This window comes from Pavona decussata, unplaced genomic scaffold, assembly GCF_977016875.1.
Source record: "Pavona decussata unplaced genomic scaffold, jaPavDecu1.1 SCAFFOLD_225, whole genome shotgun sequence".
Lineage (NCBI taxonomy): Eukaryota > Metazoa > Cnidaria > Anthozoa > Scleractinia > Agariciidae > Pavona > Pavona decussata.
The window spans coordinates 436,840-455,762 of record NW_028145630.1 but is presented as its reverse complement, the minus strand read 5'-3'; the positions used below and the strand labels follow the sequence as shown (position 1 = coordinate 455,762).

The window sequence follows — 18,923 nt, the reverse complement described above, 5'->3', positions numbered from 1 at the left end:
CCCCAAAATATACACATTATCCTGAACCAACCAAAAGTAATGTAGTATGCAACAACTTCTATGCTGTGCATGAATGTATAATCACATCAGTGAAAGTGGCCTTAGCTCCCACGAGTCTCCTGTAGCTCAGTGGTAGAGCATCCGAACTAGTAATCAGAAGGTCTTAGGTTCGACTCCTGATAGGAGCACTCGGATTTCTTTTTTCCGAGTATGCCTGCGTCACTTTCTAGAATAATCATCATTCTCATTCATTCACCAGGCTGGAAATATACCATCACATTTCTTTCATATACCACATGTTTGACATTCAAATCCTAGCAGTATGCAGGATGTTTGTCCCATGAACCTAGTTCAATGGCCTTAGCTCCCACGAGTCTCCTGTAGCTCAGTGGTAGAGCATCCGAACTAGTAATCGGAAGGTCTTAGGTTCGACTCCTGATAGGAGCACTCGGATTTCTTTTTTCCGAGTATGCCTGCGTCACTTTCTAGAATAATCATCATTCTCATTCATTCACCAGGCTGGAAATATACCATCACATTTCTTTCATATACCACACGTTTGACATTCAAATCCTAGCAGTATGCAGGATGTTTGTCCCATGAACCTAGTTCAATGGCCTTAGCTCCCACGAGTCTCCTGTAGCTCAGTGGTAGAGCATCCGAACTAGTAATCGGAAGGTCTTAGGTTCGACTCCTGATAGGAGCACTCGGATTTCTTTTTTCCGAGTATGCCTGCGTCACTTTCTAGAATAATCATCATTCTCACATCAGTGTTGTAGTTCAAAGGAAATTTTAGGTAAAAATGAATTCAAACTAGATTAACTTTAATTTCCTTTTGAAGTAGAGTTCTATTGGCATGACTCTGGAACAACATAAAACAAAAATGCAGATTGAAATCATTTTGACCTAAAATCCATTTTATTACATAGAATTCTTGTGATTATTTGGGAAGGGCAACTTTTCACAGTAATAAATGTTTACAGATGTGAAGATGTGTTTAAACTTTCTGGTAAACTTCGAATTGGGTTATTCCAGAAAAAATCCACACCCCCCGACGGATGGGGTCCTTTTTTAATCCCCCCTCTCACCTGGATTTCCTGAAGCACAAGACCCCCCCTCCTGTCTGGATTTCCAAAACAAAAGACCCCCCCTCCCGCCTGGATTTCCGGAAAAAAAATATAAGGCTTAAATTTAATTTATTTTTAATATAAATACGCACAATCACGTCTAAAAGATATTCTTTTTTAATTTCTAAAGCTTGTGCTGATATTAAAAACTCTATCGCGTGGAACTAAAAAAAGAAAGGAGCAACAATGCGAAAAAGCAAACAAGTTCATCCTTTGTGCCCAATGGACAACACCCATGGAATCTTAAAACGGCACGCAGAAAACGCACTGGCTGCTTGTTCAACTGTGCTACGGACGATGGGACTTCAGAGAGGTTACCACTGTATATGTTGCAGGAACCCGTCCAAGAACTTTCTCCTTCTGTTGCTTTCGCAATAACTTACGTTTCCAAAAGTTTTTTCGAGGTACAGATGGCTACAAGTTCCTCTCGAGTATTTTCTACGAAGAGGGAATGTTTGGACCAAAATTCTTTGGAATTATCTTCTTCAGCTAATAGCTCTGCATCCTTGCTTGCACAAGTAAAAAATTCTTCCGCCTGACGCAGTGGAATCCACGCTAAGAATGCAATGGCGGACGTGAAATTACACAACGGTGGCGCACTGGGTCTGGTACGAGTAGAAATGTGTCAGGCGTTTCAAACTCTTCGTTGCAACAATGTTGCGATGGCTCATTCTTTACTATCTTGTTGTTCGCGTTTTCTGCTATTAAAGAACCTGCGAAGGACCTTAGATTATCATTTATTTTAGGTGAGAAATATGTGAACAAAATATTCCTATTATTTTCAGGGTCTGAGAGCGCTGAAGTGTCACCGAGCTAAACGTTCGAATCGCGTGAACTATCGGTCAAAATGACTCCTGCAGAAGACTTTCTTAAGTTCAACCCCCCCTCCCACCTGGATTTCCAGAGTCTTTGACCCCTCCTCCCGTGAGAATTTCCAGAATCCCATCCATCGGGGCGGTGTGGATTTTTTCTGGAATAACCCATTCTCTTTTCACAACATAACTTTTTACAGAAAAAAAAGGTGAATGCTCCTTGATGCCGCTAAAAATTGCCCGTAATAAAGAGAACACATTTTGCACTTCATCCACAAACCCATAGCTTGAGCACATTTTCAAACTGTTTTGTCTTGCATACAATTTATTTATAGTAATTTACACGGGCTACATTGTGTACACTCACCCTAGCATTCACTTTGCTCAACTTCTTACGACCTTCAGTGTCTTCCCAGTTCTAACAAAGAGAAAGCAAGATAAGCTTTAAGTAATGGTTACTCTTTTCTTCTGAGTAATCTGTTTGTTCACATTTAAAAGCACATAGCAGTCTTTTGACAAAATTACATGTTCTATTTACAATATTAACATCCATACCAATCTGTATACAATAAAAGGTGGGAAAATAATTATAAAAAGTATGAGTATAAAAAGTGCTTTCATGTGGTAAGTCCATGCTTAAGATTGTAAATCAATGTAAACTGGAACTAATTTAAACTGTGGTTCTTTGACTAGTTACAGCAATGAGGTCTCCTGCTGGTTACATGACCTCATTTGTAACAATCTTTTGCAGTGATTCCATAAATTCAATCCCTCTTATTCTGGTGAGAAGCTCCGTCTAAAAAGCTGTGTGGTACCTGTATGCCTGTTCAGGTTGTTAGAGTAATGACCATGAACCTATCTGTGTCCCTTGTACAAATTAAAGTTGCTTACCTCTTTAACAAAGTCTTCTAACTCTGTTAAACATCGAATGTAAAACTGTGGAATACCTTCTTTGTCAACCACAGCTTTGGCTTTACTGAAAGCTTTGCCAAGATTTTCAAATTCTTAAGGAAGTAAAAAAGCACCACAATATTACTTTGACCTCGAAAATTGTAAGCCATAATATATAGTAATAATAATAATTTTAAAATTTATAATGCGCAAGTATCTATATAGATATAATCAAATGCGTTATAAAAATAAATAAATAACTTATAGAATAGTGTAAATAAAGTATAAATTAATATTACAAAAAATACATATGTGCAATAAATGTAGAAATAAATTCATGACCCTTCAGCGTGTAAATAAAGGTACCTGACCACTTTACCGTGGCTCATTTATCACATATCAAACATCTTGCACGTATATAAACAGATGCTATCATATGGGAGGGAAAATTACAGTGTCTTTTAAAGGGACAGTATCACGCTATTTTTAGTAACACACCAAAAATTGGAAAGACGCTATTCGGTTGATAGCAGCCAAGATATAATGACAAAATTCCATTTAAAGACTATCAGAATGCAAAGAAACTATCCAAGGATATTTTCACTGGCAGATGACCAAGATAGAGAGGGGTTCAAATTTGAAAACGTCTGGCAGACGTTTTCAAATTTCGCTGTTGTAAAGGCACTAAAAATCGCCGGTTGTACTATATTTTGGTTCAACCTTTCGTCTTAGAATCACTATTAATATTTCTTTAAATAAGTGACTGAGAAATTATTTAACACAGTGTTCACAGTTTAAATTTAGTGAATTTTGGCCAAAAATCATGATATCTCCAACCTATCTCCAATGATAAGTCTGCCCCTTCAATATGCGTGCCACGAGATATGACCAAGTGCCAAGAGAAGTAATCCACTTGTGATCCATCCATTGGTGGAGGGTCAAGTGTATTAACATATGAAAAACTCTACAAACAAACCTGTGAGGACTTTGGAAATATCCTTGATTTTCTTATGATTCTTCAGCTGTTTGATTGAGTTGGTAAGTTCTTCAAACCTGTATATTCACACTAATTTATATCAGAATACAGTACTAATATATGCAACAATTTCCCTTGGTTTTTCCTATCTTTTCTAAAGCCTGTTTATCAAATTCATCACGCTGATATGAGCATTATTTTAGGACTATTCTGGAATGGAACACAGGAAATGTAGACAGTAGTCACATTTTTTTTTTGGCACCTATTCTGTTTTTGGAAGAAACAGAATAGTAATCCAATCATTCTGTTCGTCATAGTGGAATTAATGAAATACAAGTTAATTTACTCAGAATAACAGGAATCACATTCATTTGGGAAGTTTTGTGAGTCTAATAGGAAAAGACATATTGCTTTCTTTTGGGAACTTATATTCTGTGTATTCTGTTTTCCCTAAAAAAAAAAACTGACGGATACCACATGGAGAGGACAAACGAGTTGTTTAAAGGGAACATGGTACAGCTAAAAAAACAAGTTGAGTTCCTCATTTCCGGACTTACTTTCATTCTAATGGAAGTTAATTCAGTCCAATCTAATTAATTTTAAATCTCCAGTCTCATTTTTCAGTATCATTCCAGTAACCCTTCGTCATGTGTATCTACCATCTCATTTTTGTCCACGGTAGGTGCAGGTCTTCACAATTTTTTAATCTTTTGATGGTGAATACATCGTTAAAGAAAGCGAGGGTGCCATAAGGTGAACATCGTGAGGCCATCAAATGCCCTGGGGTTGACTAATGCTGAATCCCTGGGACGGACAACGTGGAAAAATGCTTCACTAATGCTTGGGGGGAGGAAGGGGGGGGGGGGGGGGGGAAGGCCACAGCTGGAATTGACCAAACCCTGTAAGTCCCAATAGGGACCAGCATCCAATTTCTCATTACAATATTCACTGTTGATCACCCACTCAGGTTATGAGAATAATGGAAATGATCACCAAGGACAAAATGTTTTGACATGTAAACAAATTCTCCTCACTAGTACCATAAGAAATATTTGAGAACAGTTATGAGAAAATGAATATTGATATTGGGGCTTAACAATCTAGCTGTTACCGGTAACCAAGCAAATGAATAAGGGGTGAAGATTACCGTTTATCTTTTTGGCTCCTCACAACTCTCTTAGTCTCTTCTTCATCATCACTGAAGACAAAAGACCTGAAAACAAAACAGATTGCTAAAACATTAAACAAAATTGAACAGTTCATACAATCAGGTTTCTATTTGTAATTGTACCAAATATTTGGGAATCTTTCAGTTATTCTCTTCACCCAGATCCGGTGTTGACTGTCTGGTAACTTAAATAACTGTCCAATTCACCCAGGGAGATATAGAGACTAAGGGTTTCAGTTCTAATTTTAATAGAATGTGAAAGTATTCTAGCCTATTAGGTTGTGGTCCCAAATGCAAATTGATTTTCACTAGTTAATGTCGCTCGTTTTCTTTTTCTTACTTTGTTGTAATAGTTGCCGGTTTGGCAACTACTGGCTGTTCATCTTCACTAGCATCAGACTCGCTCTCTGAGCTTCCAGCGGCAAAAAATCTTGATTCTGTCGCCATCTTCAAGAATCAGAAAAAATAGAAAAGAACAAGATGGCGGCCCACGTGTCCTTAGTTAGAGCCCACAGTAGATCAGCGGAAACGATAGTAGTGCCAGTCTCTTCCGGTTTATGGCCTTTTCTCACGTGGAAATAAACCTTGTGTTGTAAACAGCTAAAACTATGGGAAAGAAAACCAAAGTTGGAAAGCAAAGAAAAGATAAATTTTACCATCTTGCAAAGGAAACAGGTATTTACTTAATAGCTGTTAATTAAAATTTACCGTTAACGTGATTAAGGACTTCGAAAACTTCACTGACGTGCCAAAAACAGCTGATAAATCAGCTGTGGTTAGAATCAGCATTCATGTCTAAAATCAAATTTGTCACCTTCCAAGAACGCAACCTGATCATCTTTATAGACTATTTTCTCTTGCTTTACTGCTGATAAACAACCAAATGACTTATCTTTGCTTTACTTTATCTTTCAGGTTATCGTTCTCGATCAGCTTTTAAATTGATTCAGTTGAACAGAAAATTTGGCTTCTTGCAGACGTCAAGATGCTTGATAGATCTGTGTGCGGCGCCTGGAGGCTGGTAATAACTTATAAATTGATTATTTAGAAACTAAATTATGTTGCAACTTAACTGCAGAATATCCTGCTACGCTCGTTATATCCAATCAAACGGAATTTCAGTCGAACTCAATGAGTTCAGTAATTGAATGCAATCAAACTCACAAGTCTATGGATTGAATTCAATTGCATTTGACTGAAAACATAATGGTGTTACACCCAGCAAGGGCTATTTTTTTGAGAATACGTCACATTTTAGTCTCATCTCTGAAGGACATTATCGGCTGCCTATGCTTTTTGTATTGTCTTGTTTCTCAAAAAGTGCCAAAAATATACACAGTTGTTGAATTGTGACTATTGCAACTTGTTCTGCGGCCTTGTCAAAATAAAGTTACCCTGCTAGTAGAGGTTTCTTTCTGGCAAATCTTTTAGCATGTACGAAGTTGTTCACTTCTCTAGTATTTCATACATGTAGGCACTCTGGCAGCTTGTTTACAAGCCGATTATGCAAAATAGAGGGACAAGAACAACTTGCTGAAAGACTTGGCAGAAAGAAACCTTTGCTAGCAGGGTAAAATACAGCATAGGTCGAAAAACTAGTAAAACTAGAAAGTGACAGTGCACATTTCCAAATCATGAATTAACTGCCATTATGTCATTTTGTCAGGCTTCAAGTCGCCTCCAAGTTCATGCCTGTGTCAAGCGTAATAGTTGGTGGGTATATGAGTCCATTAATCTACTGCAAAATAACAAAATAATTTGTTTCTTGGCATGCAAACACAACTTCATGAAGGTTGACTGGACTAGGATAAAACTTCAACCTTCAAACTTCACATGACCTACATCTAGCAATGTTAGTGACCATGACGATAATAATTATTTTGGTCAACCCAAATTGCAATTTACTCTGTCGCATGTACAGTTTGGCATTGAATATTGCCATAAATGGTACAGAAAATAATAAACATCAATCTTATTTTCATTAGGTGTTGACTTGGTTCCTATCAAGCCCATTCATAATGTCATAACACTTCAAGAAGACATAACAACAGACAGATGTAGACAGGTAAACAAATTCAATATATAACTCTTTGTATAATAGTTATTAGGTCAAAGGGGGCGGGAAGTAAGAGGGATCAATATTTGGAAAGCAAGGTTTGCTAACACGGGACACTTTTTTTACATGTAGCTTTATCACAACACCCTTTTTGTGATGTAGGTTCAAATAATGAAGATAAAACATATAACAAAAGAAGCATCAAATTTCTCCTTTCTTGATATACAGTAGTAGTAGTATTGGCACAGCAAAGGTTACTTAATTAGTCAAACTGGTTTTCTATTCAGCTAATTAGCAAAGAGCTTCATACTTGGAAAGTTGACTGTGTGTTGAATGATGGTGCTCCAAATGTTGGATCAGCATGGATACAGGATGCTTTTACTCAAGGTAACTGGATTTTATTTGTGAATAACATAAGAATGAGTTATTTAATTTTTAATAAACCACAAAGGACAAAATATACTCTCATGCGTGTTTTTAATGAGTCATGTAATATAGGTCAATCTTTTACATGTAAACTTTGTCTTAACCTGCACTTAACAACCTAATCTGAAAGATGAAATTAGTCAGACAAGAACTTTGTATGCCTGTGTTAAACTGTTCATTGCAATTATAATAATTACACAACTAATGTCTAGTTGCTTTTAATTTATGGGTCAGACTTTGTTCAACTGTAAATCTATAATTTACAGAATCTATAATTTACAGTTATTTAATATTAAATAGTTTATCGTAGGAGTAGGATGGTGCATTCATTCTTGGTGAAACTTTAAACCATTTGTGTTCGACGTGATGCTGTGTGATTTCAGGGTTTGGGTGCCATCTTGGAATGGCTGACCACTCACCTCGATAATTTTCATACGAGAGCTTTGAATCCCGTTGGCTAAGTGAAGTCCCGCAGGTTGACTCGCTTCGGTCTGGATGCCATGAGATCGAATGCACTTTACTAATCCATGATTATTACTAGTTTTAATAAATTCTTACGTGAATTTCCTATTGTCTCAAATTTGCAAACTATATATAGTCAGTGATATGGTGGTCAGTTGTTCACAGTTACTCTGCATTTTTTCTGGCCATTCATTTTTAGTTTTAAGTCATTCTTCCCTATTTCCTTTTTCCTCTTACAAGCTCAACTGACCCTCAGTGCTCTAAAGTTGGCCTGTGACTTCCTGCAAGAAGGGGGTTGGTTTATAACCAAGGTGTGTACATTTGGGTGCAAAAATACTCACTAGCGATGTAAACATATTATTTAAATGTAAATGCAAGTAGTTGTTAATTAAAAACCTAGCTTTGTACTGAGTAAACATTTATTGTCTAGTTTGTCGTTTATTACCACATGATGATGAGCCCCATTTAGGGTCTCTCCCCTTCATTGAAAGCTGTTTCTCTGTTTTGTGTCTTCAGAAATTGTTATTAAAGATCAAGATGCAGATAAAGTGGGCAAAATGTACATAGAATTGCGTATTAAACATTAATTTAGTTCCCGAACTATGTCAATCATAATAATTGATTTCTTTTGTTGCAAAATAAGATAGACAACTGCTGGCAGAAATGGTTTGTAGAGGGATGTACATGAGTACTAAATAGTAGTTTAATTGGTTATATTCTAGGTGTTCAGATCCAAAGATTACCAACCACTGCTGTGGGTATTCCAACAACTCTTCAAGAAAGTTCATTCTACAAAGCCCCAGGCCTCACGATCAGAGTCTGCAGAGATTTTTGTGGTATGCCAGGTATGGTGCCTTATTTCACATCAGCGGCACATTCATGATGTAAGATATCACACATGTCTTGACAAAGAGTGTTTCATCTGATTGTGTTTGTCTCTTTTTTTTTAACCAACGTCAAGCTGTATGGAAATCAGAACAAACACTTGAGTGTCTGATAAAGTTTCTCAACCCATAAATAAGTTTAATTTGGAGAAATTCAAATCAAATGTGTAAAATCAAATGTAATTCATTTTTATGCGAGAATGTGTGAATAATTTATTTAAATAAACACTTACTAAACACTTATTACAAAAAAAACCTTATACTTTCTTTGGACCCAAAGAGTGTCTGGGTAGGAGGCCAGAACAATGGTTGTTTTAGCTTGTTTTCATTTATAAATAATTTTAAATAGACATTAAATTTTCAAGCAAAAACAAACAGTAAAAACCGACGTTTCGGTGTCCTCATGACATCATTGTCAAGGTAATTAGCTTGTGGACAAAATGTAGATTGTGACAAGTATTTAAAGCAGCGTTGGTGCTAAAATTAACATAAATATTTGTCACAATCTGCGTTTTGTCCACAAGTTACCTTCAGTTGACAATGGCATCATGATGACACCAAAACATCGGTTTTTACTGTTTGTTTTGGCTTGTTTATGTCTTAACAAACTGTTATCGATAATGGACATTTTAGCCAATAAATTATAAACTAATTATTACTAATAAAATATTGTCTTTATTATCTGAAGGGTTACATAGCACCAGCTAAGATTGATCCTAAATTGTTGGATCCAAAACACATCTTCAAAGAAGTTGAGCCTGAGGGGAAAAAGAAAGTCAGCATTTTACAAGTAGAGGTGAATATTTTGTTATATTTTTAATAATTACACCTGCAGAATTAAGTTGTTAGATGCCTCTTCTTACCAAAGCATCAAAAATACTTGTATACGTGTAACACCTCCATATATATTAACAGTGTATATTTAGGACAGTTACTTGCTCCAGATGAAATAAGCATTTTATTTACCAGCCGCGGCATTTGTATTAACTATTGCTTTCCTGCCCCCAAATGTCTTTTTTCAGAAGCAGAAAAAGACACGTGCTGAAGGATATGACGAGGGTGACTATACGCTGTTTAGATCAGCTAAAGTGTCTGATTTCCTTCAAACAGAGCATCCATTAGAAGTGCTAAGTGTAGTAAACCAGGTTAGTTGATCATTTTTTTTTATTTATACATGTGTGGGTGCTGTAAAATTAATGGTGTTATAAAGTTATTAATTAGAAGCCCATTTTTTTTTTCTATTTTAGATTGTCTTTGATGATAAAAAGTACAAAGAACATTCTATGACAACAGATGAGATCAAAGAATCTTTCAAAGACATAAAAGTCCTTGGCAAGTCAGATATAAAGTAAGCTATAATTAAGGATGAATGATCCAAAAGCAAGAGTTCACCTTGGAGAGTTTTCAAGCTTAACCTTAAAACTTGTTTAATGTCGCATTATGCATGTACCATTTCCATGGGTTTTATTGACACAACATTGTATCATTTTTGTAAATTCCTATTTGTGTTTCTACTGATAATATACATGTATCTTTGGAAACAAGGGAGAAGTTTTCTTTTTTTTTTTTCTTTTAGTTGATCTTTCATAGCAGGGGAGGGGGTAGAACAAAGTGGTGGGGGTGGGGTGGGGGTGCTCTCATGTATATTAAGCTTTATGTTGTGGTTTAAATGTTGGGAGGGTTTTCAAATTTTCAAACCAGTTTAGATTTATATTTCCTTTGTACAGTATTCAATTAACCATTAGATGTCTGAGACAAAGGGAAATAAAAGTCAGTTGAAACTGGTCTGAAAAATTATAAACCAAGAAAGTTTTTTAACTAGCTAGCTTATTTAATACACTCATTGCATCAAACAAATTTTTTTAACCTTCACAGGAGTCTCTTAAGCTGGCACAGAGCATTACGGAAAGAATACTTTGGTGAGGACTCTGAAAATGCAAGGTTTGTACATTTGCTCATAATAAATGGGTATTTTACAGAAAAGTACAAAATGTTATCTCCTGTTTACCTGCTATTAAACACAGAGAGAGCCCATAACAGCTGACAGAAGCTGTAATTTCACTAATGCCACAAAATGAGCGTTGCATTTTTTATCCTTTTGCTGACAGGATGCAAGACAATGAACAAAACCAAGAAAATGAGGAGGTATGTTTTCAGTGATCAGGAAATTTATTTATTAGTAAATAATAACTCTACTGCTCTGTGTGCCACAGATTTAATGTAGCAGTAATTAATGTAGGTATTACAACCAAAATTTAAAATATGCACATCAAAGGCAAGCAAAGACATTAAGGCACAAAATACAGTAAGAGTCATGTTCACTTAATTAAGTTTTAATGTGGGATGTTATAAATATTTGAATTTGTCAAATTATGGGATTTACTGAGATATTTGGAAAGAGCATGATGAAAAATGTCTACTTGCCAAAAAATCAGCATCTTGTTGCAAATATTTGGGGGCTTGAAATATTTATTTAGCACTTTTATAAATTATTTTGTTTTCTGAGACTGATGACAGACTCCATACAAATTTATTTCAGTAAACTTGTGATTATGATTATTTGAACTTTGACGACTCTTTTTTCAGGAAACTCTCGAAAAGACAATTGAAGGACTAAAAGAAGAGGAAAATGCTCTTATAAAAAGGTATCCAGTTATAGAATGATATTAGTGACATGCCAGCTTGAACACCCAGGCTTTCCCCTGTGATGTAAAGGGAAAGTGTCAATGAAAGGGATTGTTACCTTTTTGGTGAAACTGGTGCAAGGGCTCAGTGTCTGACTGACCTATGTAACATTTCAGGTCCTGTTTTGTTGTTTGCTCAGATTCACCAGAGTTTTTGCATGTGGCCTTAAATTTCTCAATGATTGCAATGATATGATATCATTTTGTTTTCTTTCTAACATTATGTTACTCTATTTTACATCTTTGTTGAAACAGACAAAAGAGGAAAGTTCGTGAACAGAGGCAGAAATTGCAGGAGAAGATGAGACTGAAAATGATTCTACCAGGAGACACGAAGGACATGGAAACTGACATGGAAATGTTTTCCCTCGCAAATATCAAGAGCAAACAGGTACAGCAAAACTTGGAAATAAAATGTCAGTGCATTTGTAGTCTTGTAACACTGATTTGAAGCTAACAGCGGGGATGGGGGGAGAGGTACTCAGGTAGATTAGTGATGATAAGCTGCAAAGATCTCTTTTGAGTTTTAATTTATGTAGTGACTGTCAGACATTTTGGGTATAGAAATTTTCTGGCAGACATTCAAGGGTGAAATATTTTGGCAGGGAATTTTTACATTGGGATAGTTTTGTGCAAAGATCATTCTTGAACTTCTTCTATGTTTGTATGTCGTGGTGAATGAATAAATAAATAAATAAACATTCTTTTTTGGAGTCTAACAACTTGAATTCATTTGCACCTCCCCACCCATCACTAATATACCTGAGTCCTGCTCCCCCCCCTCCCTTGAGCCAATAACCACATTAATTTTTCAGAGCATTAGTTTCATTCCCACCTTTCTTATAAAGATGAAATCGCATGATGCTCAAAAAATTTAAAATACGCATTGAGGTTTGTGTACCACTTGACATGTGATGATTGTCTAGTATTTGAAAGAAATTAAAAGTGACTGCCAACGTTTGGTACAAAACTGTTCGCATCTTGAAATTGTTACATTCTTGCACAATGCATATTTCGCTGTCTATCCCCAGCTTGTAAGAGAACAAGGACTTTTCAAGGATACACTTGAAAAAAACACTGACTTATTATTTTAAGGTCTCATCAAAACTGATCATAAAACTGTCAATTCAATCACAAATAGCTGGTGGGAACAAAACTAGCCAGTAAGATGTCCCATACCATCAGTTTATTTTTGAACTTGATTTTGTGCAGCTTTCAGAACAAAAATAGTTTCATTTACAATAGTTATGTCTCCTCACTGTAGCATCTGGACAGGGTGGATGAAGCAGAGAATGATGAAATGGAGTTTGGAGGTGAAAAAGAAGACAGTGAGGAGGATCTGGAGATGCAGTCTGGCTCAGAGGACAGTGATGATGATAACAGGAGCGGTTCAGAAAATGATGACGATGGTGATGGTGATGATGATGAACTAGAATTTGCCAATGATGCTGGAGGAACAGAGTCAAGCAATGAAAAACAGCATACCAGGTAACTGATACATTTAGGTATACTAGATGTTATTTAATGATGATGGCTTTTAGAGACTTCAAATAAGGATTGGTTGATTGACTGACTGACTGACTGACTGACTGACTGACTGACTGACTGACTGACTGACTGACTGACTGACTGACTGACTGACTGACTGACTGACTGAGGGAGGGAGGATAACTGATTGATTGATTGATTGATTGATTGATTGATTGATTGATTGATTGATTGATTGATTGATTGATTGACTTTATTTGATTGACTGATTGATTACGGCCAGAACAAGTTTGAGATAGACAGTAATAAACAAGTTGTTCATATTTATCACAGTTATATTTATTTGTTTGGAAGCTATTATATAGCTCTGAATATAACAGAGAATTTGGCCATTGACACACTTTGATTTGATGTTTAAATTTCTTTGATTAAAAGGGACAAGAATCCACTCTTAGTAGAGCTGGAACCTGAAGTTCCTCTCACTGCCAAAGCAAATATGTGGTTCGAAAAGGTAAGAATGCTGCTACTACAATGAGATTTTGTTGGAAGAATTCTGCTAAAAAGACAAAAGACATTGACGAGTTTAACAAATCTGTAGTAAGCAATACTACCCACAGAATTTTGCTGCCCTACATGCCAGTCAGCTGAACAGACAATAACTTAGTTATTTAAGCTTCCTCCATATTTTTGTGATGAGATTTTTGTTGTCTAATCTGTCTTCTAGGCCTTGCCATTGTCAAGTATTTGCCAGGATTTATTAATAAGTGCGATAATTGAGACCAGCTTTACTTAGGTAAAAGGTCACCTTAAAAAGTCTTGAGGCAGGAGAATTAATTTGTTTTGTTTCGTTTTGTTTTGAGGAGAGGGATGGGTACAAAAATAGCCAGCTATACAGCTAGGTTTTTGCAACAACATAACATAACATAACATTTTATTCATATCAGGAGCCTCAACACAAATACAAAAATATCCTGAATAGGGAAATCGTGAGGTTAGCCCTGTATAAAAACAATTTCCCCAACTAAAAACTTACAAAAATAGCGGTAAATGTCATGAATTAGCTACACTGTTTCTGCCTCGCATTCAGCTGGAGACTGCAAATATGCGTAGAGCTTTGTTTGACAGACAAGATGAGGAGGACTAATGCGTGGATTAGTGGGAGATCGACAACGATGGTGAAACTTTCTTCAAATAGTATCTCATTACAAGCCCCTACACTGACTGGACTGACATAGTAAAATGGCCGAAAGTGGCATTCTAAGTTTTTTGCTTACACCTTTTATTCTTGAGTTTGTTTGTACAGAGTTAGTTTCTGGGAGATAAAAATTGTAACAGCTAGTCCAGTTTTTCAGGACATCCACTTAAAACGAGTTAACGGCAAATTTTCTCAGTTACGAATGCTATTTTCTCAGGATGTGTTTAAAGGTCTAGAAGACGAAGCTGATGAAGACCTGGAGATTTCTCAAATGGTAGAAGAATATAAAAACCAAGGAGGAACTATTTTAGGTAACTTATCTCGACTGTGATAGATGTTAAATGTAAATTGTTTACCCATGGAATCCATGAGCTCCCAGGAGCTTTACCAAAGGTGTCCATGTCTTTCGAGAAGGAAAATTCAAACTTTTCTTTACTTAGTGATGGCTTTGAATTGTTGTTCCAACAGAAAAGAGTTCGGAGTCTATTTCTGTCGTTCAACAAAAGGGGACAAAACGAGGAATGGAGGAGACGGCCAAGCAAGCGAAAAAAGTTCACTGGAACGACGAAAATGCGGAGGAGAGCAGCAGTGAGGAAAGCGACAGCAGCCTGGACAGCGAGGAAGAAATGACAGAAAACAAAGCTAAACAACAGCAAACGAAAGCAGACAATTCCAAACAAAATGACTTTGAGGTCGTGCCAGTGGAGGATAACAGTAAGAAAAAACAAAGTGAAATCTTGTTTTTTCACACAATGCGCAAAATTAAATGCAAATCACTTTTAGTTAATTAGTGCGCTTTCGTGCGATGGGCTGTCCAATCAGCGTACAAGAATCGCTTTTTGGAAGCCAACTCAAGACCTCGTGTAGACTTGAGTTGGTTTACTGGCAGTTTTCCTGGAATTCTGATTGGATAATCCATACATGTACGCAACAAGCACCAAAGTTATCATATTTGGCCAGTTGCGACTGCTCTCTGTTTCGCTTCTGATAGGTTGAAATTGCAGTTTGTTTTGTCATGTTCAAAATGCGTTGCGTGTGCTTTTTGAACTACAGAGCTCAGGGAAATACAAACCTTGTTTTCTCCTTGGCATTGATTTTAGTGCTTGTTTAAAGATTCCCGAGTGATTATCGGTTGACACAATAGTTATCATTTCTCTTCGTAGGCAAATATTTGAAGAACCTTACTCCGGAGACGTTAGCACTGGGCCACAAAATGGCATTCTCGCGGAAAAATAAGAGAGACATAATTGATTCTGGCTATCACAGGTAATGAGAACTTTATAAATCACTTGAAATAGAAATGTTATGTAGATTCCGAAGACTTGGAAAGTTGAAACGTCTACAATAACATCCAACAAGATTTACCTTTCACAATCCCATTGCAAAAAAAAATTTAAAATAATGATAATGTGGTTATAATCCCCCGTACCGACTGGTACATTTACCCTTAATTCTTATCGTACGACGACCCTTAAAACGCTTATAAAAACGTACATGCAGAAAAGTTTAAAAAAAAAAAACTTCAAACCTAGCATACATAATGTTAGTACTGGGAAGTATTTCGCAAAAAAAGAAACGTGGCTTTCTATGTGACTATTGGCTGAGGTGGGATTGTGGTAAAATGTACAGCCGTCATCTTTTTTCCAAGTCTGCAAACAGAATGAAAAATTCTTGTCGCGTAATCAATTGTTGGGACGCACTCCACGTCCAGTACTTTTAAAGTTGTTGGTGATTGTTGTAAATTTTTCCAAGTTAATTCTTTGTATTCTCAGGTGGTCATTTAATGATGACGCTCTTCCCGACTGGTTTGCTGAAGACGAGGCAAAACATTACCAGCGACAACTGCCGGTTTCCAAGGAAATAGTGGCGGATTACCGAGCACGAATGAAGGAGATAAACGTCAGACCAATAAAAAAGATTGCAGAGGCTAAGGCCAGGAAAAAACGAAAGGTAAAAACCATCTTTGAGGCAGTTTCCTTCCACCTCCACCTCTCCCCCTCCCCACCCCCCTTATGAACGAGAAGCCAGCGCATGACAGATCTTGCAGCCTTCTTCGTTTGTAAGGTTATTTAGGTTTCGTTCGATTGACCGTATCCCGGAATAAGAATAAGCGAAATAGCTGTTAAATTTCTCTTTTTCAGTTTTGGGGAGACATTTCTGCAGTGTCGCTGACACATGATAATTTAGGAGCGATTGTGTAATCCAGTAACTCCAAAAACCTCTTATGAGGAATTTCTTGTCATCATTGTATGTATTCCTATTCCGCCGGAATAGGGTCAATCAAACGCCTTCTAAGACTACGTTATGATGTTATTAGGGGGGCAGGGATGGCGCGGTGGTGAGAGCACTCGTCTCCCACGAATGTGATGTCGGTTGAGTTTGTTGTTGTTTGTTGTCGGTTAAGTTTGTTGTTGGTTGAGTTTGTTTGCTGTTATCTCCGGGTAGTCCGGTTTTCCCCTTTCTCTGGTTCGGGAGATTGCGCAAGCACTCACCGAGTTATTGACGTTAAATAAATTACTTTTGCTTTATTTACTTTTACTTAGGAAATGAAGCGACTGGAGAAAGCACGGAAAAAAGCGGAGGCCATTTGCGAAACAGTCGATGTCTCAGAGAAAGAAAAGATGAATCAAATCAAAAGGTACAAGGATCCATCCACCGAGTTACATTTATTCTCTGTGTCGAGTTTTCATTAATTTCCAAGATGAAGTTGAACCGGTCTGTATCCGGTCCTAGGTTTCAAATGGTCAATTTAAACGGATATCACAGTTTTACTTCAGTGGTTGAAAGCCCAGAACTGTTCAGATTTTCTGTGTTTGAAATGTTGTATGAAAATTGCCATGCTTACCTGCGCAGTTTTTCTTAGATTTTCCCTATTGTTTTTCACAATAGACTATAACTCATGAAAAAGTTAAAAAGACAGGTTAGGACCGATTGACGGTTCCTATTTTCCCCGGTCATATATATAGAAACACGGTTGTTGACTCTCGTGTACAGAACAAGACGATAACTCTAACTGTTTTTCTTACAGTTTGTACAAAAAAGCGGCTCTCAAAGGAAAACCCAAAGAAGTGAAATACGTGGTTACCAAGAGAAACCAGGGTATGTTTTATGCTGTTCTTCTATTCATAGCTTTTCTTTTTTCTCGGAACATCGAGCAAAGATCGCGCTTCTTCCACTCAATTTGTTTCTCTTTGAACGTTGCAATCAGATCGAAAATCCAAAGCATGCGTTCATTGTTGTATGACGATTTTTTTCCAGTTTTCTTAAACAGGCTTAGTACCGTTTGCGACTTTGGTTTATAGCTTGCTAAATTTGTTATGAAGTCCAAGCTGACCAATCACAACAAGCACACATTGTACCAATCAGGCCCGCCCCAGTTGTTCAAAGAGCGGATAACTTTATCCAGCGGATAAAATGTATTCGTTGGAGTACATTTTATCCGCTGGATAGCGATTTCTCCATTGGACACATATCCTTGCTTTGAACAATCGGGGCATGAACGTGAAGAAAGTTAGTGTTTCCGCTGCCAAGCGCGGGAAAACTGAGTTTCCTCGGCGGAAAACGTGTAACCGGTGTCAAGCGCGGGAAAATCTACAACCAGAACTAAGCGTTTGATGCACATGCTGACGTCCGATCTCACCCCATAGAATTGTAAACCGCCATGAGACTTGGTGATATGTGCGGTATATAAGAATTCATTCATTCATTCATTCATTCATTCATTCATTCATTCATTCATTCATTCATTCATTCATTCATTCATTCATTCATTCATTCATTCATTCATTCATTCATTCATTCATTCATTCATTCATTCATTCATTCATTCATTCATTCATTCATTCATTCATTCATTCATTCATTCATTCATTCATTCATTCATTCATTCATTCATTCATTCATTCATTCATTCATTCATTCATTCATTCATTCATTCATTCATTCATTCATTCATTCATTCATTCATTCATTCATTCATTCATTCATTCATTCATTCATTCATTCATTCATTCATTCATTCATTCATTCATTCATTCATTCATTCATTCATTCATTCATTCATTCATTCATTCAGGTTAGAATTTCAATTTAATCTGAATATTACTGTTTTCTGGGAGACGGGGAGACGCTAAACGACAAAGTCCCTATAAAATCGCGCGTAGACTATTCTAATCTAAAATACTACTTACATTATTTCGTCTCAGTAATTGTTACTCTTTTTGGTAGCTGCTAAACGAATGAAGAGACCAGCTGGAGTAAAAGGGCCTTATAAAGTCGTCGACCCACGGATGAAAAAAGATATGAGAAGCCAGAGAGCCAAAGAAAAGAGAAACCAAAAAACGGGAAGGAAAAGAAGATGATGTTTACACTAACCAAAGCTAATTTATTTTCTACAGTCGTGTGTACTCAGGTAGCGTGATACAAATTGATCAATCTTTAATATTGAGTTGGTGAGAAAACCCTTGAAGTCATCTTATGTGGCAGGCCAGATCAATCCGCTATTCCGTAGTATGAAAGACAAATTTTTGGCGGAGAAGGAAACATTTTTTTCTGGTAATCAGCCATGGAAAGAACCAACAAGGGTTGTAAAATCAAGTTTGGATTCGTGGACAAGTTTTCAATCTTACACTCTAGCCGGTATTAAAAAGTGTAAAATAATTATTCAACAAACATAAAAAATAAAAAAAATAATCATGCAAACCTGCTTGTTCGCTCTGTAAATGAGGGTTGGGACCCTAAAGGCCTGTTCACAC

At 36.7% G+C, this 18,923-nt stretch overlaps 2 protein-coding genes and 1 long non-coding RNA gene across 3 annotated transcripts in view; 1 reads left to right on the top strand and 2 right to left on the bottom strand.

Moving 5' to 3' along the window:
• Nucleotides 1-5,484, bottom strand: part of LOC146458929 (eukaryotic translation initiation factor 3 subunit C-like) — a 40,921-nt gene extending 35,437 nt beyond the window's left edge. The window contains exons 1-5 of the mRNA XM_085090118.1: nt 5,315-5,484; nt 4,954-5,019; nt 3,807-3,883; nt 2,831-2,943; nt 2,307-2,357 (exon numbers count right to left, since the gene is read on the bottom strand). Of these exons, the coding sequence (XP_084946244.1) occupies nt 2,307-2,357; nt 2,831-2,943; nt 3,807-3,883; nt 4,954-5,019; nt 5,315-5,421 (414 nt within the window). The 5' untranslated portion in view covers nt 5,422-5,484. The remainder of the gene's footprint in view (nt 1-2,306; nt 2,358-2,830; nt 2,944-3,806; nt 3,884-4,953; nt 5,020-5,314) is intronic.
• The window catches only part of LOC146458925 (uncharacterized), an 88,541-nt gene that overhangs the window by 64,803 nt on the left and 4,815 nt on the right, over nt 1-18,923 (bottom strand). The window lies entirely within an intron of this gene.
• On the top strand, nt 5,517-18,874 carry LOC146458928 (pre-rRNA 2'-O-ribose RNA methyltransferase FTSJ3-like). The gene is made up of 23 exons (XM_085090119.1): nt 5,517-5,649; nt 5,890-5,995; nt 6,641-6,687; nt 6,960-7,039; nt 7,318-7,417; nt 8,159-8,229; nt 8,641-8,763; nt 9,491-9,598; nt 9,825-9,947; nt 10,050-10,150; nt 10,678-10,743; nt 10,911-10,947; nt 11,389-11,447; nt 11,742-11,877; nt 12,751-12,974; nt 13,410-13,485; nt 14,387-14,480; nt 14,638-14,883; nt 15,333-15,435; nt 15,942-16,119; nt 16,713-16,807; nt 17,198-17,268; nt 18,397-18,874. Exons 1-23 carry the CDS (start codon nt 5,583-5,585, stop codon nt 18,528-18,530), a joined length of 2,445 nt encoding a protein of 814 aa, XP_084946245.1. The 5' UTR covers nt 5,517-5,582; the 3' UTR covers nt 18,531-18,874.

Coding starts and splice junctions, on each gene's coding strand:
- LOC146458928 (XM_085090119.1), top strand. CDS start 5,583: ATGGGAAAGAAAACCAAAGTTGGAAAGCAAAGAAAAGATAAATTTTAC. Junction 6,688..6,959: donor TGTGTCAAGCGTAATAGTTG/GTGGGTATATGA, acceptor TATTTTCATTAG/GTGTTGACTTGGTTCCTATC. Junction 14,481..14,637: donor CCAAGGAGGAACTATTTTAG/GTAACTTATCTC, acceptor TTGTTCCAACAG/AAAAGAGTTCGGAGTCTATT.